Source organism: Balaenoptera musculus, chromosome 1, assembly GCF_009873245.2.
Source record: "Balaenoptera musculus isolate JJ_BM4_2016_0621 chromosome 1, mBalMus1.pri.v3, whole genome shotgun sequence".
Taxonomy (NCBI): Eukaryota; Metazoa; Chordata; class Mammalia; order Artiodactyla; family Balaenopteridae; genus Balaenoptera; species Balaenoptera musculus.
This window is the reverse complement of record NC_045785.1, coordinates 83,166,461-83,189,522: the sequence shown is the minus strand read 5'-3', so window position 1 is coordinate 83,189,522 and position 23,062 is coordinate 83,166,461. Positions and strand designations below refer to the sequence as shown.

Here is a 23,062-nt window from a genome sequence, read left to right as displayed (position 1 = left end):
AAATGATAATAAAATTAACATCTCTAATACCTTCAGCTACTTTAGAGAGAATAGGCTAAGACAGAGAGGCGTCTATAGGGAAAAAATACTGAAAGGGATCTCATAACCCAACCAGGACCTATGTGCCACAAAGTTCCCCCAACTTTTAGAAAAACGGATTAACAGTATATAATTGGATGTGCATCTTTTCCTTTCATAGGAATATTTTTGAATTTTTCAGAATTCCAAATTTACATGCAAGCTATACTTCTATTATCATATAAACTAAGCCACACTATAATAATTGCTAAATAAAAAGATTAAAACAAAACTGTATGCCCTGATTATCAAAATGCTGGATTCTAAGAGTGACTTTATGCAACCAGCTGCATTGCTCTGCAGTGTTTTCAGAGCACACTTACCGCCATTCTTTGCTTTTCTCCACCACTGAGTACATCCATCCAATCCTGAACACTGTCCCAGCCTCCTTCACGTTCAAGGATATGACCCAACTGGACATTGTCTAAGTATTCCTTCAGTACCTTTCAGCAAAATGATTAAAGATGAACTCATGCTTAATATAAACCAACATTCTCTATCTTGCTTTATTTTTTAAACTAGAATCACTATAATACTATTGCCAACATCACTAAAAAAGGCACATTTCACAAAAGAATGTGGCACAAAGGTAAACCTAAACTCTTTACTTCCTATTTATATTAATTTTGACAAAATATATCTAGCAGCATAAAGAGAATACTACTATTGTACATAATTAAAGGACAAGGGCAATGAGAAAACAAACAATAGTGTAAAGACAAGGTTAAACATTCAACAAGTCATATTTAAGCAACATGGTTAACATCTTACCTCAACCTGGAAAGTTATAATTAATGATTAGGCTGTAGAAGCCTTTACAAAAGGTTAGGATAAACTACTTGAAATCTAAAATACTTAACTGATTAAGATAAAGACTCTGAAGTGGAGTGTTTTCAGTAAGTCTAGGATATAAACATTTCCTTACGAGATCAGAAATCCCCTTCTTTTTCTGATCTTCTCTTCCATCTGGATATATCACTTGGTCTCGAAGTGTTCCAAGGGTCATATAAGGTCTCTGATAGTAACAGAGCAAAAATCATTAGAAGTGTTTTTTTAAAAAATAAGTTAAAAGATCTTGAAATCAAAGATGATAAAATAACTCAAACACGGTCTTACCTGGGGAACGTAAAATAACTTTCCTCTCTCGGGTTTAGTTAGACGTCCTCCAAAAAGAGGCCATAACTATAAAAGCAAAGGAGGAGGGGGAAGAAGAGCTGTAAATTTCACAATGTGGTAGATTATATGGCAAAATAAGACTACAAAACCTTAAGGCCAATTTTTACTTACTTCACCAAGAACACGGAAAAGTGAACTCTTTCCACAGCCATTTGGACCACAAATCAGAACGTTGGCCCCAGACCGAACCTGAAAGGAAATGAGTCTATGAATTAATTAAATAGAATATATACTCAATGAACATTTCCATAGAGTCAAATAGTTCTTTGCTAATGATAAGCTTTCTATTATGTCTATAAATGTGATATTAGGTAGAAGCAGTGGAGGGTATGGATGAAGAGACCTTTTATTTTTGTTTACTTTCAATTTTTACTCAGTCACTTTTTTTCCCACTTAAATATCACTATTGATTGATATCAACTTAATCTCAATCAGAACACAAAGATCTAAAGCTTGAATTCTTGAAAACAGTAATTATGTATGTAAACAGTCTTTTTTTAAAAAATATAATTGTACTATATATACTGCTCTACAACTTGTCATTATTTAACAATATATCGGGTGCTGAATAGACTCATCCTGCCTAGTTGGGGAGGTCAGTAAAGAATTATAATGTTTATTTTGCTGTGCTTTTGAGGTTTTTAAAAGCAATGTACTTTTAAAAAAAATCTAGTTATATATTGCTTACAAGAAATATACCATAATAAAATGGCTCAGGAAAGGTATATATAAAGACTTGTACAAACTATATGAACAGATGTAAACAAAATGAATTTCATGGAAGGGATCAAGCTGGTGGAGTAGAAGGATGTGCTCTCACTCCCTCTTGCGAGAGAACCAGAATCACAACTAGCTGCTGGACAACCATCGACAGGAAGACAGTGGAACTCACCAAAAAAGATACCCCACATCCAAAGACAAAGGTGGAGCTGCAATGTGACGGTAGGAGGGGAACAATCACAATAAAATCAAATCCCATAACCACTGGGAGAACACAAACTGGAGAACAATTATACCACAGAAGTCCACCCTCTGGAGTGAAGGTTCTGAGCCCCACGTCAGGCTTCCCAACCTAGGGGTCCGGCAACAGGAGGAGGAATTCCCAGAGAATCAGTCTTTGAAGGCTAGCAGGATTTGACTGCAGGACTTCAACAGGATTGGGGGAAATAGAGACTCCACTCTTGGAGGGCACACACAAAGTAGTATGCGCATCAGGACCCAGGCGGAAGGAGCAGTGACCTCATAGGAGACTGAACCAGACCTACCTGCTAGTGTTGGAGGGTCTCCTGCAGAGGCGGGGGGTGGCTATGGCTCACCGTGGGGGCAAGGACACTGGCAGCAGAAGTTCTGGGAAGTACTCCTTGGTGTGAGCCCTCCCAGAGTCACCATTAGCCCCACCAAAGAGCTGGGTAGGCTCCAGCATTGGGTCGCCTCAGGCCAAACAACCAACAGGGAGGGAACCCAGCCCCACACATCAGCAGACAAGTGGATTAAAGTTTTACTGAGCTCTGCCCACCAGAGTAACACCCAGCTCTACCTACCACCAGTCCCTCCCAACAGGAAGCTTACACAAGTCTCTTACATAGCCTGCCTCATCCACCAGAGGGCAGACAGCAGAAACAAGAAGAACTAGAGTCCTGCAGCCTGTGGAACGAAAACCACATTCACAGAAAGATAGACAAAATGAAAAGGCAGAATACTATGTACCAGATGAAGGAACAAGATAAAACCCCAGAAAAACAACTAAATGAAGTGGAGATAGGCAACCTTCGAGAAAAAGAATTCAGAATAGTGATAGCGAAGATGATCCAGGACCTCGGAAAAAGAATGGAGGAGCCAAAGATCGAGAAGATGCAAGAAATGTTTAACAAAGACATAGAAGAATTAAAGAACAAACACCTAGAAGATTTAAGAACAAACAAACAGAGATGAACAACACAATAACTGAAATGAAACGTACACTAGAAGGAATCAATAGCAGAGTAACTGAGGCAGCAGAACAGATAAGTGACCTGAAAGAAATGGTGGAATTCACTGCTGGGGAACAGAATATGGAAGAAAGAATGATGGAATTCACTGCTGTGGAACAGAATAAAGAATGAAAAGAAATGAAGACAGACTGAGAGACCTCTGGGACAACATTAAACGCATGAACATTCACTTTACAGGGGTCCCCAGAAGAAGAAGAGACAGAGAAAGGACCCAAGAAAATATCTGAAGAGATTAGAGTCGAAAACTTCCTTAACATGGGAAAGAAAATAGCCACCCAAGTCCAGGAAGTGCAGAGAGTCCAAAGCAGGATAAACCCAAGGAGAAACACGCCAAGACACATAGTAATCAAATTGGCAAAAATTAAAGACAAAGAAAAATTATTAAAAGCAACAAGGGAAAAATGATAAATACAAGGGAACTCCCGTAAGGTTATCAGCTCATTTCTCAGCAGAAACTCTACAAGCCAGAAGGGAGTAGCATGATATATCTAAAATACAACTAAGATTACTTCCCTGGCAAGGATCTCATTCAGATTCAATGGAGAAATCAAAAGCTTTACAGACAAGCAAAAGCTAAGAAAATTCAGCACCACCAAACCAGCTCTACAACAAATGCTAAAGGAACTTCTCCAGGTGGGAAACACAGAGAAAAAAAGGACATACAAAAACAAACCCAAGGGACTTCCCTGGTGGTGCAGTGGTTAAGAATCCGCCTGCCAATGCAGGAGACATGGGTTTGAGCCCTGGTCCGGGAAGATCCCACATGCCACAGAGCAACTAAGCCCGTGCGCCACAACTACTGAGCCTGCACTCTGGAGCCCGTGAGCCACAACTACTGAGCCCACGTGCCACAACTACTGAAGCCCGCGCACCTAGAGCCCGTGCTCCGCAACAAGAGGAGCCACCACAACGAGAAGCCCGCACACTGCAACAAAGACCCAACGCAGCCCAAAATAAATAAATAAATATAATTTTTTGAAAAAAGAAAAACAGCAAACCCAAAACAATTAAGAAAATGGTAATAGGAACATACATATTGATAATTACCTTAAATGTGAATGGATTAAATGCTCCAACCAAAAGACACAGGATTGCTGAATGGATACAAAAACAAGACCCATAAATAGGCTGTCTATAAGAGACCCACTTCAGACCTAGGGACACATGCAGAACGAAAGTGAGGAGATGGAAAAAGATATTCCATGCAAATGGAAATCAAAAGAAAGCTGGAGTAGCAACACTCATATCAGATAAAATAGACTTTAAAATAAAGAATGTTACAAGAGACAAAAAGGACACTACATAATGATCAAGGGATCAATCCAAGAAGAAGATATAACAATTATAAATATTTATGCACCAACATAGGAGCACCTCAATACATAAGGCAAATGCTAACAGCTATAAAAGAGGAAATTGACGGTAACACAATAATAGAGGGGGACTTTAACACCTCACTTACACCAATGGACACATAATCCAGACAGAAAATTAACAAGGAAGGACAAGATTTAAATGACACAACAGACCAGACAGATTTAATTGATATTTATAGGACATTCCATCCGAAAACAGCAGATTACACTTTCTTCTCAAGTGCACATGGAACATTCTCCAGGATAGATCACACCATGGGTCACAAATCAAACCTTGGTAAGTTTAAGAACACTGAAATCATATCAAGCATCTTTTTCGACCACAACGCTATGAGATTAGAAATCAATTACAGGGAAAAAAACCGTAAAATCCAAACATGGAGGCTAAACAATACATTACTAAATAACCAAGAGATCACTGAGGAAATCAAAACATACCTAGAGACAAATGACAATGAAAACACAATGACCCAAAACCTATGGGATGCAGCAAAAGCAGTTCTAAGAGGGAAGATTAGAGCAACACAATCCTACCTCAAGAAACAAGAAAAATCTCAAATAAGCAATCTAAGCTTACACCTAAAGGAACTAGAGAAAGAAGAACAAACAAAACCCAAAGATAGTAGAAGGAAAGAAACCATAAAGATCAGAGCAGAACTAAATGCAATGCAAATAAAGAAAACAATAGCAAAGATCAATAAAACTAAAAGCTGGTTCTCTGAGAAGATAAACAAGATCGATAAAGCTTTAGCCAGACTCATCAAGAAAAAGAGGGAGAGGACTCAAATCAATAAAATCAGAAATAAAAAAGAAGTTACAATGGACACCACAGAAATACAAAGCATCCTAAGAGACTACTACAAGCAACTCTATGCCAATAAAATGGACAACCTGGAAGAAGTGGACACATTTAGAAAAGCACAACCTTCCGAGACTGAACCAGGAAGAAATGGAAAATATAAACAGACCAATCACAAGCACTGAAATTGAAACTGTGATTAAAAATCTTCCAACAAACAAAAATCCAGGACCAAATGGCTTCACAGGTGAATTCTATCAAACATTTAGAGGAGAGCTAACATCTATCCTTCTCAAACTCTTCCAAAATATAGCAGAGTGAGGAGCACTCCCAAACTCATTCTACAAGGCCACCATCACCCTGATACCAAAACCAGACAAAGATACTACAATAAAAGAAAATTACAGACTGATGAATATAGATGCAAAAATCCTCAACAAAATACTAGCAAAGAGAATCCAACAACACATTAAAAGGATCATACACCATGATCAAGTGGGATTTATCCCAGGGATGCAAGGATTCTTCAATATATGCCAATCAATGTGATATACCATATTAAGAAATTGAAGAAAAAAACTATATGATCATCTCAATAGATGCAGAAAAAGCTTTTGACAAAATTCAACACCCATTTATGATAAAAACTCTCCAGAAAGTGGGCATAGAGGGAACCTACCTTAACATAACAAAGGCCATATATGACAAACCCACAGCAAACATCGTTCTCAATCGTGAAAAACTGAAAGCATTTCCTCTAAGATCAGGAAAAGACAAGGATGTCCACTCTCACCACTTTTATTCAACATAGTTTTGGAAGTCCTAGCCACAGCAATCAGAGAAGAAAAAGAAATAAAAGGAATACAAATTGGAAAAGAAGTAAAACTGTCACTGTTAGCAGATGACATGATACTATACATAGATAATCCTAAAGATGCCACCAGAAAACTACTAGAGCTAATCAACGAATTTGGTAAAGTTGCAGGATACAAAATTAACGCACAGAAATCTCTTGCATTCCTATACACTAACAATGAAAGATCAGAAAGAGAAATTAAGGAAAATCTCATTTACCATTGCAATGAAAAGAATAATATACCTAGGAATAAACCTACCTAAGGAGGTAAAAGACCTGTACTCAGAAAACTGTAAGACACTGATGAAAGAAATCAAAGATGACAGAAACAGATGGAGAAAAATACCATGTTCTTAGATTGGAAGAATCAATACTGTGAAAATGACTATACTACCCAAAGCAATCTACAGATTCAATGCAATCCCTACCAAATTACCAACGGCATTTTTCACAGAACTAGAACAAAAAAATCTTAAAATTTGTATGGAGACACAAAAGACCCCGAACAGCCAAAGCAATCTTGAGGGAAAAAAACGGAGCTGGAGGAATCACACTCCCTGACTTCAGACTATACCACAAAGCTACAGTAATCAAGACGATATGGTATTGGCACAGAAACAGAATATAGATCAGTGGAACAGGATAGAAAGTCCAGAGATAAACCCACACACCTATGTTCAACTAATCTATGACAAAGGAGGCAAGGATATATAATAGAGAAAAGACAGCCTCTTCAATAAGTGATGCTGGGAAAACTGGGCAGCTACATGTAAGAGAATGAAATTAGAACACTCCCTAACACCATAAACAAAAAATAAACTCAAAATGGATTAAAGACTTAAATGTAAGACCAGACACTATAAAACTGTTAGAGGAAAACACAGGAAGAAGACTCTTTGACATAAATCACAGGAAGATATTTTTTTTATCCACCTCCTAGGGTAATGGAAATAAAAACAAAAATGAACAAATGGGACCTAATGAAACTTCAAAGATTTTGCACAGCAAAGGAAACTATAAAGACAAAAAGACAACCCTCAGAATGGGAGACAATATTTGCAAACGAAACAATGGAAAAAGGATTAATCTCCAAAATATATAAACAGCTCATGCAGCTCAGTATTAAAAGAAACAAATAACCCAATCCAAAAATGGGCAGAAGACCTAAATAGACATTTCTCCAAAGAAGACATACAGATGCCCAAGAGGCACATGAAAAGCTGCTCAACATCAGTAATTTTTAGAGAAATGCAAATGAAAACTACAATGAGGTATCACCTCACACCGGTTAGAATGGGCATCATCAGAAAATCTACAAACAACAAATGCTGGAGAGGGTGTGGAGAAAAGGGAACCTTCTCGCACTGTTGGTGGGAATGTAAATTGATACAGACACTATAGAGAACAGCATGGAGGGTCCTTAAGAAATTAAAAATAGAATTACCATATGACCCAGCAATCCCGCTACTGGGCAGATAGCCAGGGAAAACCATAATTCAAAAAGACACATGCACCCCAATGCTCATTGCAGCACTATTTACAATAGCCAGGTCATGGAAGCAACCTAAATGCCCATGAACAGACAAATGGATACAGAAGATGTGGTACATATGTACAATGGAATATTACTCAGCCAGAAAAAGAAACGAAATTGGGTCATTTGTAGAGACATGGATGGACCTGGAGACTGTCATAGAGAGTGAAGTAAGTCAGAAAGAGAAAAGCAAGTATCATATATTAACACATATATGTGGAATCCAGAAAAATGGTGCAGATGAACTGGTTTGCACAGCAGAAATAAAGACACAGATGTAGAGAACAAATGTATGGCACCAAGGTGGGGGGGAAGTGGAGGTGGGGGTCAAGGGTGGGGGGCAGAGTGGTGGTGGTATGAATTGGGAGATTGGGATTGACATGTATACACTAGTATGTATAAAATAGATAACTAATAAGAACCTGCTATATAAAAATGAAAGAAAATTTAAAATAAATAAACAAACAAACAACATATCACAGATGTTCTTTCAGGTCAGTATATTCAGATTCTCCGCATTCCTCTCTTAATGCCTGCAGTGTATTCCATAGCAAGGATGTATCATAACTTATTTAAATACTCTCCTTTTGTTAAATATTTAGGTCATCTGCATTTTGCTTGCTCTTTTAATAATACTGCAATGAAGCTCTGAGAGAGCAAATTGATGCACTAGTGAGAAATACTTCTACAGATCAGATTCTTAGAAATTATGTGTTGTATCAAAGTACATATGTATTATTAAGTATTTATAAGTGCCACCAAATTGCTCTGCAACAACGTAAAGTTGAATGAAAAATGTCAAGAGTGGTTGATTTCTAAGCTTATGGTCTTATCTGAGTTAATCAACCTGGTGATGAATCAAAAAACCTGAGTCATAATTGTAGCTCACACAGCAACGTGTCACAGCAGGAAAAGACATCAGAGATATGAGTTAGCCTGGCTGTGGAACCTGCCTTTTTTAAACTGTTGAGCCTTAGGTTCCTATTTTTTAATTCAATGAATATGTATTGAATACTCAGTGTCTGGCTCTGTTCGAGGCAATGCAGCTAAATTAGTGAGTAAAAGAGACCAAAGAAACCCAAAGAACAAAAAAAACACAACAAAATCCTTACCCTTACCAGTATACATTCTAGTGGGAGAGATATACAATAAGGAACATGCATAATAAATAAGTAAATTAAACAGCATGTTAGAAAATAAGTGCTACAGGGAAAAAATAGATAAAGGTAAAAAAAACTGGTGGGGGGGGGTTGCATTTTTAAGGTGGTCAGGCCAGGCCTCACTGAAAATGACAACTGGGCAAAACTGTGAAAGAAAGAGTAAACTAGAAGTTTATCTGGAGGGACTGTTCCAGTCCCAACCCTACCCACAAAAAGGAGCTACAAAGGCTGAAGCAGGAATGTACCTGCCCTATTCAAAAACCGGAAAGGATTCTGCGGAAAAAGAATGAGCAGGAGGAAAGAGTAGCAGGAAATGAGCTCAGAGAGGTAAGAGGTGGTGGTAGGGTAACGGCAGGTAAACCCTATAGGGTGCTGTAAGCCACTGAAAGGACTTTTTCTGATGGAATGCAGAGCCTTCTGCATTATTCACAACAGTCGAAAGTGGAAGCAACCCAAGTGGATAAATGAATAAACAAAATGTGGCATATACATACAATGGAATATTATTATTCAGCCTTAAAAGGAATGAAATTCTGGTACATGCCACAACATGAATGAACCTGAAGACATGATGCTAAGTGAGATATGCCAGACACAAACGGACAAATATTATGATTCCATTCACATGAGGTATCCAGAATAGGCAAATTCAGTAAGACAGAAAGTAGAACAGAGGTAACCAGGGACTAAGGGGTGGGGAGAAACGAGTTACTGTTTAATGGGTACAGAGTTTCTCTTTGCTGTGATGAAGAAGTTCTGAAGATAGTGGTGATGGTTGCACAACACACTAAATGTACTTAACGCCACTGAACTGTATACTTCAAAATAGTTAAAATGGTAAATTTTATGTTGTGTATTAGAGAATGAGCTATTCTGAATGACTTTTCCAGATATTTGTCTTTTTTTCTGAGAAATTATTTTAAAGAGTTATTTTGATGGACTTCTTCTAAATACATATTTCTTTTTCCTATAAAATTGAAAATAGTGAATATTCCTAGTAATACATTATATATAATAATTGTACTCTACTATAAAAGTGTTTCCCCTAGGAGCACCTTAAAGTTCAGAAAACGATTAATTAAATGGTTCCCTATCACTCTGATTTATTTAGGTAATGTCAGCCATATGTACTGTTTTCTGCACCTAACTGCTTATTGTGGTTTTCACTGATATCCAATACCCCTCCACATTATTTGGTGCAACATGCCAGGAAACCTAAAAACCAAGTTTGTAATGATGTGTATAAATAATAACTAGAGTTACTGAAATCCTTAGGTACTCTTCTATGCACAAATGTCTTAGACTCAGCATTAACTTTTCTTTACTCCATGGCTTTTGATAATGTTGGACAAAACTTCCACTTATGACATCAGCCATGGCAAGCCAATGGTAATTTTTCCAAATTAAAGATTTGTAAAAACATGTATTTTTTTTTCTGGGTTAAATTAAGACTAAACGCCAAGGGTAACTTTCACTGAAAACCAGTTATTAAGTTCTTAATAACACTCTATTTTTAAATTTTTTTAATATAAATTTATTTTATTTATTTATTTTTGGCGGCGTTGGGTCTTCGTCGCTGTGCACGGACTTTCTTTGGTTGTGGTGAGCGGGGGCTACTCTTTGTTGCGGTGCACGGGCTTCTCATTGTGGTGGCTTCTCTTGTTGCAGAGCATGGGCTCTAGGCAAAGGATTCAGTAGCTGTGGCGCACAGGCTTAGTTGCTCTGCGGCATGTGGGATCTTCCCGGACCAGGGCTGGAACCAGTGTCCCCTGCATTGGCAGGCGGATTCTTAACCACTGCGCCACCAGGGAAGTCCCAATAACACTCTATTATTGAGGATCCTGGATTGCTTTACTGGGGCAACGAATGCTTTGAACCACCATATCTTTACCAATGAAAATATTCCCCCAGAAATATCACTTCTTGATAAATCCTACTTCCTATGAATTCACTATAATAAAACATCAAAATATTCTACACATAAATATGATTTAAATAAAAGAGAGATTACATGAAAAGTATGCTGTTTACGAAGATTTACTTAGGCTTCTTTAAACATTAAAATATGCTTGCTTACTGAAAAGGTAAAAATTTTAGTAAGCTACAAAGTACTATTTTAATGCCCACATTATAACCTACAAGTAGTTATTTCTTAGGGTTTCTCCAGTCTATATAAATATGCCATGCTGAGGGAGTTTATAAAGGAATAAGATATAAAATCTCCTGTCTCAAAGAAGCTTATATTATTTGGTTATTAGGTAACCCAAAAGGCAAACTGATCATAAAGTAGGACACATTTATTTGTGATGGCCAAGTCTCAGTTTTATCAGGCCTCTTTGCAGGAGAAAAGAATCTTTATTTTCAAGTAAGCCAGATGGATAGAGAACAATCATATGTTACAAAGAAGTGATGGATGTTTGTTGAATTAAAAAACAAAACAAAACAAAACTATGTTAAAAAAATGATAGAAAGACAAAATAAATGAGAAAAAGCCAAGTCTAACTTAGAATACCCTAAGTCAGAAAGAGACAGAAGAGGAATTTATAACAGTGGACCAAAAGTACAGAAGTCAAAGAAACAGCTCCAAGTGGAGGAGAAAACAACACAAGAATCACAGAATAGACAACAGTGATATAGAACATGGTCACAGAGTAAAAAAACTTAAACAAGCAGGGGTGTAACTGATAACTAAAATAAGACTTTCCAAAATAAGAGCAAAAAAGTTAGGTCCTTTCTGAGACTAAAAAAGTGAAGTTATCAGGACTGGCCAGAAGTATACTAAAATTCAAACATAAAGGCTTTAAAGGGAAGGGCGGCTTTGGACTAAAATGAAAGGGACAGCATTAGTGTGGTAACCTTATGACAAAGTGAGCATATCACAGACCATAATCATGATCTATTTATTCCCTGTGGCTGTACACACAGATCCCAAATCTCTCCTCACTAGGCTCAAGCCATGTGTGCATCTGTATTGTTGGCGTATTCTATGTCTGTGTAAAGGCAGAAGTGAGGGAAAGTAGGAGAAAGGGCTAAGAGGATTCTTCAATGGAGAAATCTCATGGCCCTTTTTACTCTTGGGTAGTGACAATAAAGGGGCTACTGGAAATCTATCAAAGATGGAGTGTTGAGCTCTGTTTTATTCCTGACATCAAGCCCTGTAGGTGGCCATCTACTTTGCCAAGGGAGCAAAGCAGCACCTGGAGCTAAATGAGAAAACACTTCCGTAATACTTGTGCCATTAAATATTTACCAACTATATTCACATTTTCTGTACTTCCCTTTTTGTTTCCTGGCTTTAAAATAAACATTACAATATATAATACTCATTGTTGAGTAAGTCCAAAGTACTTTGCATAACTAACACTTTTCATTTTTACAGTTCCTTAAAAAGAAAGTGGAGACGTACATAATACATATACATGACTAAGAGGAGAAAAACTGAAGACTTACCTATAATTATAACACTTTGAAAACAAATCCAATAATTATACTCCTTATTTTATAAACTATCAGACAACATTCCTTCAATAACAGCAGTTGAAAAGAATCTCCACATACAATACAAATTACAGAAAACCATAAACATAAGCATGTAGAGAATTCTAGAGTTGTGCTGTCCAATTCAACAGCCACTAGTCACATGGCTATTTAAGGTCAAATTCATTAAAATTAAGTAAAATCTAAAATTCAGTTCAACTGTACTAGCCATATTTCAAGAATACAATATCCACATGTGGCTACTATACTGGGCAATGCAGATATAGAACATTTCCATCATGGCAGAAAATTCTATTGGACAGTGTTATTCTAGAGTAATGGTACCTGGAACTGGAGAGACAGTCCACATGATAGACATCTGTTACTAATCTTCAAGATTTTCAGATGTGAACTATTCGTGAAGTCACAATAGACACATAACCTAAATAGTAACCCTTAGGTCTGCAAGAGTCTTATAAAATCATACAATAACAATAATTCTCATCTTTTGCTTTTTCTTTTTAATTTGGCCTGCCATATTCCCATTTGGTTAACAGACTATATTGATCAGCATCACAATTCACTTGGCTCGAGATGTTATGTGTCTTGGGTGAGTGGCAATCTGCAGTGCTATTGTGCTGCTCTTCCACTGTTTTCATCAGTAATATGAAAGTCTATGTTTTGTTTTTATAGGTACAGATCCTCCTATACCATCAAAATACTACCAAATGGTAAATTATTTTAATTTAAAGAGACTAATGTTATATTTGCATGTTTAAATATTCATCTTACATCGGAGATTCCAATTATCTATATCTTCTATGGCTTTCTTCAGATGGACTTTATTTGCAAAAGATTTTTGATAGTAGTATTTGAAACTTTAAAGTCCTGTCAAATAAGAAAAATAAATTTCTATTTCAAAGACTTACTTCTTATTTTCTTCTTCCAGTTTTATTGAGATATCATTGACATGCAACACTGTCTAAGTTTAAGGTGTGCAGCATAATGATTTGGCTTCCAAACACCATGAAATGATTATCACAGTAAGTTTAGTGAACATCCACCACCTCATACAGATACAAAATTAAAGAAATAGAAAAAAAATTTGTGTGTGTGATGAGAACTCCTAGGGTTTACTCTCTTAACAACTTTCCTATATAACATACAGCAGTGTTTTTATATTGATCATGTTGTACATTACATCCCTGGTACATATTTATCTTATAACTGGAAATTTACAGTACTTTATGACTACCTTAATCGAAGGCAGTCCTCCTTTATAAAGGCTTACTTTTTAAAGCAATTTTATGGGTTCAGAAACTAAGTGAACCCTTAAAATTATGTTAAATATTCAGACAACAGTTCTTCATTTCACGTTTTGAAGATGATTTAAGCTTTTATATAACCATGTAAAAACTTACTTCAAAATTAAGGTCTCGAATCAAGATATCTCCATTTGGCGTTGCTAAAGGAACATGATCAAATCTATAGAGGAAATTAATAAAAAGAGAATAATTTTACATTAAACACTAAGCAGATGTAGCTGAAAGAGAAAGGCTACTGTGTAGTTTAACAGACGTTTATGGTGCTAAAGAACCCTTTTCTGTACGTACTTTATAATGTTATCTGCATTGATGATTTCTCCAACACCAGGTATCAAGGGAATGCCTTGTGCTCCTTCAATACATTAAATGGGAAAATCAGTATTAAAGCATCATGTCATGTCAGCAAAAACTTATAATATGTGACCTAGTGCATTCATATTTACCTTTTTCCTGTTGTGAGACCATGGTGCGTTCATATTTGCCCTGATTTAAATCCTTTAGTACTTGCATTAATTCTGTAATCCGAGCAGTAAAGCTGAAAAAAAAAAAGAAGTCATAATCAAAACTCCAAAGGCTATCATATCTTTAATTTTTATTATTTATTTGAATATAATTGACATATAACATTAAGTTCATATTTTTTACTTTATACAAATCTAACTGAAGTTTCTAAACTTATCATTTAGTTTAAATGAGATAATTTAAAAGACATCTCATCAACATAAAGTATTAGTGACAGTACACGTTTTATTATTATGCTTCGACAGGAGAGCAGGAACATGCGGCTAAGAAAAGAGGTCTCATAGGATCCCACCTCAACAGATACTTCATTAACAGGCAAATCAAGAAGGTTCTCTGCCACTAGAATTTTAAGGAATTTTCTAGTAAATACTATAAAAGGACTAATGCTAGTGCATTCTTTAGGTCCAGGAAGCGTGGACCCTGAGTTCCTGCTGGAGTGAGTTATAAAGCCTTGGATAAACTTGGCTTTTCTCTCTGAGGACGTCATTTATTTTAAGTATGCCAAGTGCACACTACTTCCCTGCAAACATGGAAGAATTTGGAGGATTCCTCTCTTTCTTCCTCTGAAGAGGGAAAAAGATGAAGTGTTCTTAATATTAGAGAGAAATCACTGTGGTGATAGAAAGCAAAACTAATGACAAGAAGTTGAGGAGTAGAAGAATGATATGATGGTCGAAGAGAAAGCACTCTAACCAGAGAAGCAGACAGGATCATTCTGTGAATAACAAGCAGAAACTTCCTAAAGGAACAGAAGCATCCCATATGCTAGGAACTGTAAAGGCATGAGAAAGTTATTAACAAGTAGGAAGAATGTCAGCATTCTCAACGGAGAGACTCCTCATAGTAGTTTGTAACTTCTTCTATCTTGCCATGAAGACCTTAACTGCCAAAGGAGTAGAGAAGAAGGAACAGAGGAAATAGGCAGACTAATCACAGGCCTGGGAAAGATCCAAAGACATCTAATTTCTTCAGATGACCTGAAACTTACGGTGCTTTTTTTTACATTATAGTTTCTTTGACACCATACCAAGCCCTTTATATTAGACCTTGAAATTTTGAAATATTTAACTCCATTTGATGGTCTAAGAACAATTTTACTAGACACCCTGACCATATTTACAACTGGACCTACAGCTACCATAAGGTAACTTTTCATTTTTTTTCATTAAAATCAACTTCATCCTTGTTTATCTTTTGCTGAGTTGCCAGGTATCAAAGACCTAAGGAAAAAAAAGTATGGTAGGGGACAAAAAAGTTCAAACGAGAAAATTCTATTCACTAACTTAATTTTCTGTGAATCAAGGAAAGACTGCCACAATTCGACATTTCCCAGCTTACTGAATACCAGTGTCCACAGAACAGACAGCTTGAGAACAACTAACCTAGTTTAAGGCTCCAAACAGCTATCTTAAGGAAACATGAAAAGTTCACTATCAAAGAAAAATCTTCCTAATTTTCTATCAAAACCAGCTTGCAAGAGCAAGAAATACGGGGCTTCACTGCCCCTTATCTCAACCTCAACTGGGCACAATCATTAAGGATAACATATTTAAAAAAAATTATTCTCTGCAATTGCTCATTATTACTAATCTTACTTACCCAGCCAATCTTGTCATTTCACGGCCAGCCAAAACTATTCGACCCAGAGCTTGAGACATTCGCAAAAGCATTCTTCCACTTTGGTAGTAATCCTGAGATAGAAATAAATATTAGTTTTCACTTATATTTCTAAGATTAAAACTAGCTTTTCTTTATTGTTATATTGAAAATTTCAATTGAGTATGACTACTACTACCACTTTACCTCCAGAAGTTCTGAATGTGAGCTTTTGAGATGTCGAGGATGAGACAAGTCTAGGAAAGGACGACTGACAACTACGTAACCAACCACAGTGGCAAAATCTGAAACAAAACAGTTAAGACTTAAAAACATCAACAATACTTCACTTTTTTCACAAATTCCATTCTGCTATCTCTTTTAAAGCATACTTACATTTGGCAATTATGCTATCAATGAAGCCCATAGAAAACCGAAACAAAATGAAATTATGTAGGTGCTCCACCTGGCAGAAAGCAAAAACAAAAAATATATATACTTTCTGTATATTAAAAAAATGAATCTACCATGAGGACAAAAGAAACTAAGTAATTTTTGTATTCAACAAATATTAACTGAGTGCCTGTGATCTCTGATTACATTATACATCACATTTCATTGAGCACAATGCTGATCACAGAACAGGTGCCAAACAAATACTTCATGAAACCATTTTTATGCAAACAGAATGGAAACTACTTAAAGAATATTAAGTGTGGTGTCCCTTGCATGTAACAGTACCATGATACTGTATTCATAATATTGTCAGATACATACATGTTAAAATTGATCAATAATCAAAACAAAAAGAACAGAAAGATGAGCTAATTTAGGTGAAACACCAGCTGTCTGGAAATAGCACTCAATGCTTTGCCTTAGTTGGAAACCTCTGGCCTGTGCTTTCTCTAAGAATTACATTACACTCAGTTTGAACCAAGCGCTAATGATGGTGCACAGCCCGAGTCTGTAGCTTTAATCTCAGCATGCATTATCTCAAAATTACAAGTCTAAAAATGTATTTTATTCTGCATTTTTAATGTTCTTGACTTTTCCATCTATCATATTACTCAAGGCCCTGCATGATCCGGCACTGGTCTCTATCTTAAACCTCATCTGCTTCTACTTTGCTCTTTCTCACTGAGCTCCAGAAATATCGGTTCCTCAAACATGCTTCTGCCTTAAGGCTTTCCTCCTGCTGTTCCCTCTGCCAGGATTACTGTCTTCCTAGATATTTATATTCTGTGACTAACTCCCTTACTTCATATGGGTTTCTGATAAAATGTCACCTCTTCAAGAAAGACCTTCTTGCCATCCCCTACCTAAAATAGCTAGGCAACAGCCCCCATCATACTCTACCACTTTATTCCATTTTATTTTTGGTCACAAAATTCACTACAACCTGAAATCATATATTGTAAAATATTCAGTTGTTTACTTGTTTATTGTCTCCCCCACTAAAACATGGATTTCCTGAGTATAGGGTAGCTTGCTCTTAATATCGTCTGTAAAAGAACAATGGCTGGAACATGTATTCAATGAATGACAGATGTTACATACTGAGCTCAGTGCTGGAGATACAACAATGAATAAAGCAGACAAGGTCCCTGAGCTCATGGAATTCACATACTAATGAAAGAGACAAACTAGTAAACAAACAAGATAATTATAAATCGCAATGTATGCTTTTAAGGAAACAGATCATTAAAATGGGAAAATAACTGGTGGAGGCCATCAGAGAAGACAAGGCCTCAAAAAGGTGTTAACTTCTGGGCTGAAATCTAAAGGGTAAGCATGGGCAAGCCATGTGAAGAGCGAACTAGTTAACAGCAGTCCCCTAGAAAATTACCTTAAATGCATTTTGTCAGTGAATACTATCAAAGTCCAGTCATGTTAAATATAAAAAAGGCAAAAATTCAATTTCTGAAATAATTTCAAATAACTTCTTTAACCTTTAAAAATCACCTCAAATATGTATTTAATTTCAAAAACTTCCACTAAAATGTAAGCTCCTTAAAGGGAGGATGTGGCCCATCACACATACCACTGTTATCACACTAATCACCTGGACAAGCACAGACACCTAGATGGTGCTCCGTATCTTTTGAATGAATAATCAATAAAATTAATTAAATTCAAATTTTCCAAGCAGCAAGTAAATAAAAACCAAGGTATAGTTTTCATAAGAAACAACGTTTATATTCTAAATCAAGGGTCAGCAAACTATGGCCCACAGTTGAAATCCAGCCTGTCACTTATTTTTGTAAATAAAGTTTTATTAGAACATAGCCACATCCATTCATTTACATATAGAATATGGCTACTCTTGAGTGGCAGAGTTGAACAGCTGCACCAGAGACCATACGGCCTGAAAAGCCTAAACTATACATGTATTATCTCGCCCATTACAGAGAATGTTTGCTGAACTGTGCTCACAGTATTTCCACAAATGCTACAGGAACAAATTCTTTCTGTAATAATCACTAAATTTATCACTAAATAAGACTCCTAAGTAACCGCTTTAAAAGTACAGACAATTATTTTAATAAAACCTACCCATTTTTATAGTTGGGCAGCTTAATACATTGATTTGATAGTTTTTAGGAAAAAACACAGTATAAAAATTCTTCATAATTAGTTATTTAAAAAATAAATATTTTAAAGATTAAAAGTATATGTATGTATCTTGGCAAAGGCCCCCAATTTTTTTTCCATAAACACATGAGCCTCCAACATGTTATCTTACCAGTTTTCGGAAGACTGAGTAGATTGTCTGCTTTTCTCTTTTATTTCCATTGTAAAAGGCAATTTCTTCACTATTAAAGAAAATAATTTAGCAATTAATTTTAATGTTACCTAAGCCTGAAAAATAACTGAAATACCGTATTTAATGACTGAATATTTGTATATAACTGGACATTTTGTGACTATGAGCTTATTGGGTACATCTCAAGCCACTATCTGTACCTAGCTCAACTGATCAGAGCACAGGAATACACACCTGACTGGATCACAGACTGCACTACCGACATATGTTGCATATGCCACATATAGCCTGGCTGGAAAAGATGTGCTGGGTTAATTCTCAGAAATGTGAATAAAGAAATAAGAAATATAATAAGAAATAAGAATTAAGAAGGAAATTGCCATGACATATAGGAAGGCAAGACTAGGACAGCCATTACTACAAACTGAGTACAGATCTAACCAGAAGGGAGAGGAGAAAACAACAGTTAGAAAAAAAATAAGGTAGTGATGCCATGACATATAGCCTTTAAAAGACAAAAGCAAACTAAGTCCTGCCTGCCTCACAGTGCCAGCTCCCAGGAGGCCTAGCTGAACAGTTGTTCTTATTCTTGGAACCCCAGCATAGCCTCACAACTCCTCTTTCTTTGAGCTGATTTGAATGGGTATAGAGGGGCCACAAGGATCTTAACTAGGAAAAAAGCGTCATTTTATGGATGAAGAAAGGTTAAATATAGTTAACTAAATTTGCAGAAGTCATGGAGCTGGCAAGTCAAATAGCTGAAATTATAACTCGTATCTGACACTGAAGTCTAGTTTTCCACTCTATTCAGTATAATGTAAACTCTCCCAGCAAAGTACCTCTTACAGCACAGGAAAGTAAAGATTTACATAGGCATCTAGAAGGCACAGTTAAAACAGCCCTTAATAAACACCCAATATTTCTTTAAAGTCTCTTTTTTCCCTTAAAAATTTATGTGAGTTTTATATTCTAGTCCAAAATGTACCTGTATTTTTTTCCATCATAAAAACAAGGTAGCCCCTACCTCAACCCATTCAAGTAAAATTAACTTTCCATAAAGTTGCTTCGTGTTTGACCTGCCTTTCACAATTTCCTTTACACAATAATACAGGGCCCCAGGGTATCAGAATCCCAGTTTAACACAATTCTATACCTATAATTTCTTTTCTTACTTCCTTTTACATCCTCTGCACGTTTAAGTCAGTGGAGAAAGATGAGGTGATAATTCTACTTCTCCTGAACGTTTTAACCTAAACCTAAAACCTGAAAGAACAGAACATCCCAGAATACTGACAACTGCCTATCCAACATCTATTCTCTTCCATGTCCTTCTTCCTAAGAGAACCCCAATTTTTCTTAAAGTTCTCTATCCTTTTCTATGCATCCAAATGGTTGAGGAACGGCCTCAACCCCATCCACAGGGGAAGAGTTCCCAACGGTCTAAGCCAATCACTTTGCTGTAATCACTTTAGTGATAATTCTGGCCAATGAGATGTGAAAGAAAGTCTGTTGTGGGGCTTCTGGCGAAGTTTCCTTGCTCTCTTAAAGAGACAGCAGAAATGGCCTGTTTTTGCTTCTGGACTTTTTGCAGGGGAGGAGGGCTGGTGAGATCTAAAACTGCTTTTGCCATCTTGTGATCACAAAAAGAACTAGCCAGAGGAAAAGGGTAACATACAGAGGAGGACAGAGCCAAGAGAAGACCCAGACACCCCAATCATGCTGCGCCTGGAACTGCTCTATCTTTAAGAGTTTTTATGTGAAGTAGTAAATGTCTTTATTGTTGGAGCCACCTGAGTCAGGGTTTTCTGTTTCTTGCAATGGAAAGCATCCTAGCTGATACCATCTTTCATTCACTTGGCAGATCACCTCTCTCCTCAACCTTCTATTCTTCTGTCTCCCTACAGCACAAAAACCCTATTTAGAACTGGTACTATTTTAGCAATCCAAGGAAATAAAGGAAGAGGGAACTGTTAAAAGAATAATTTCCTAAATAATTCTGTAATGCCAACAGGGTAGTAAATGAGTATTAGGACCCTCAAAATGACTTAAGGTTGACAGATCATCAATATGCGAGAAAATGTATTGAGCACTTGCTACATATTAAAAACAGTGCTGGAAACTTTATATATATTTCATATTTAATCCTCAAGACAACCCTATATTATCTACCTAGCATAACCAAGAAAAGTGAGGCTATAAATAACTTGCCAAAAGTCATATACAACTGATAAGTGGAGAAGGTAGATTTTGAAACTAGTCAGGCTGGCTCCAACGCCCAATACTTCTTCCTTCTTTGGATTTTTAAACTGTCTGGAAAATAGGTAGAGACACATGCAGTGAGACTGAATTAACTTTGAGTATTCCAAATATAGTCTCAAACAAAAAACATTTGTGGATAAATTGAGACAAAATTTTCTTTGAAGAAGTAAATTTGAATTTAAATTGTTTTTTGACTTTGCTTAAAGTGAAATTAACAGAAAATTAGTCAATAGAAGACATGAAGAGGTAAATCAGGGATACTAAACAGTTAACAAGAAAAAGGGTTAGAAACGTAGAGGATTACTACTTTATAAAACCGATATCCTTCATAATGTATATTTTCAAAAGAAGTAAATACACACAGACATAATTTCAGTAACAGTGTTACTAGACTTTTTGGAGTCAGCTTACAGGACTTCAATATCCATACAAAGGAATTTTTAGTACAGCCAAATACATTTAATACATTTGTACACACCTGTTTGTGATGAGCCGAGAATTAACATATCTATACTCTCCTTCAAGCTTTTGCTCAGTTATTGTCATCTTACCAATGGGTCTTCTAATTCGAGTTAGGAATAGCCCAGAAACAAGCAAGTAGGCCATCATGCTTGCTGGGCCCTGTTATTATTGGGAGAGAAAGATATACAAAGGTCAAGGATATAATAAATTCACTGAATGCAACACACACAATTTATTATAATTAACTCCAGTTACTTTGAGAGAAATTACTCTCTTGACTAATTTTTTCCCTTAATTGTTTCTTTTCTGAGAAATTACACACTGGGTCTTCTTTGTTTTTACTACTCATCTACTCCTCTTCCCACCACTCTTTCCCCAGCTCTCCCAAATTTGCTCATGTAAAAACTCCTAATTGCAGTCCTCACTCTTTCTTTTACAGCACCTAAAACTCTTCTGATGGAACTCTTCTCGATTCTCTCTTAATTCCACAATAACTCGCAAACCTCTTTTTCGCCTTCTCTTTGAATGTTAATACTCCCTGAGGTTTCCTCTTTCACTCCCTTCTCCTCCCAAATTTATACCTCTAATCCCATCACTCTTAAGAACCCAAGATGTTATTTCCAAATACTTACTGTACATCTGAAGCTTACTACTCCGTAGAACCTCAAGCTCAATTCCCCCAAATGAGCTCAATCTGCCTTTCCCTTCTCCAGCATCTTGCTTCTAGCTGCCGTACTTTCTAATGTGGTAAAGTATCTCATCACGCATTGACCCTTCTAAGAGAGAAGCTTCAAGCTTGCCTTTCCAAGCTCATCGAAGGTACTTCCCTCATTCCCATAAATATCCTATGTTCTGCCATACTGAAATAACTGTTTCCTGAACATGCCATTCAATGAAGTTGTTCTTATGTCTGGCAAGCCTGACACGTCTAATGGAGGCCTATTCATCATCCTCAAAGCAGTGCAAATATCACCTCCAATTCTTCTGGACAATAAATACATTTCCACACTTCCATTACTGGGCTTATCACTCTGCATTACAATTGTTTGAATATCTACCCTTTCACCAGACCATAATCCCTCTTCAGTAGGAACTGTGTCTTACTCATCTTTTTATTCAGACAGCGTGTATGGAATATAGTGTATATTATTTTTAAATTCAATATGATTGATTCAATGCATTTCAACAATTACTAGAAGTATGGGGAAAAGAGATAACTAAAACATAATTTCTACCTAAGAAATACAAAATCAGAAAATAAGAACACATGGAGATATATTTAAATATAAATATAATACTTAAGTATTATAAACATGTAATAAGTACCATCAAAATATTACAATACACCGGTAAGAGGCATTAAGCCTATTCACTTGTTTACAGTAAAAACAAGTTTTAAGAATGATTAAACCTGGCTTACGGGATATCAAAAGGTTAGGAAGATAGACAAGAAAATTAAAATAAAAAACTGCTTTCCCCAATGTTTTGGAACAAAAATCACTACATAAATTATTTATTAATCAACTACAGAAAGTATATACATACACATGTACATATATACATAAAACAACCACACTATTATATGATTGTTATAAATATATAACAATAATACTACATATTAAATGACTAAAGTTAGACTTCAACGAGAATACTCAGAGCATAAAGGTCATTCTTACTAACACAAATG

At 36.2% G+C, this 23,062-nt stretch overlaps 1 protein-coding gene across 2 annotated transcripts in view; it reads right to left on the bottom strand.

Moving 5' to 3' along the window:
* Window positions 1-23,062, bottom strand: part of ABCD3 (ATP binding cassette subfamily D member 3) — an 82,409-nt gene that overhangs the window by 12,647 nt on the left and 46,700 nt on the right. Inside the window, exons 9-20 of one of the 2 annotated variants that reach the window (XM_036856731.1) lie at window positions 21,392-21,534; window positions 18,634-18,703; window positions 16,287-16,356; window positions 16,098-16,195; window positions 15,894-15,985; window positions 14,216-14,307; window positions 14,061-14,124; window positions 13,869-13,932; window positions 1,366-1,443; window positions 1,195-1,260; window positions 1,004-1,093; window positions 402-521 (exon numbers count right to left, since the gene is read on the bottom strand). In XM_036856731.1, the coding sequence (XP_036712626.1) occupies window positions 402-521; window positions 1,004-1,093; window positions 1,195-1,260; window positions 1,366-1,443; window positions 13,869-13,932; window positions 14,061-14,124; window positions 14,216-14,307; window positions 15,894-15,985; window positions 16,098-16,195; window positions 16,287-16,356; window positions 18,634-18,703; window positions 21,392-21,534 (1,047 nt within the window). Of the gene's footprint in view, window positions 1-401; window positions 522-1,003; window positions 1,094-1,194; window positions 1,261-1,365; window positions 1,444-13,255; window positions 13,336-13,868; window positions 13,933-14,060; window positions 14,125-14,215; window positions 14,308-15,893; window positions 15,986-16,097; window positions 16,196-16,286; window positions 16,357-18,633; window positions 18,704-21,391; window positions 21,535-23,062 lie in introns of those variants that run through there. The other variant, XM_036856740.1, reaches the window with a different exon arrangement.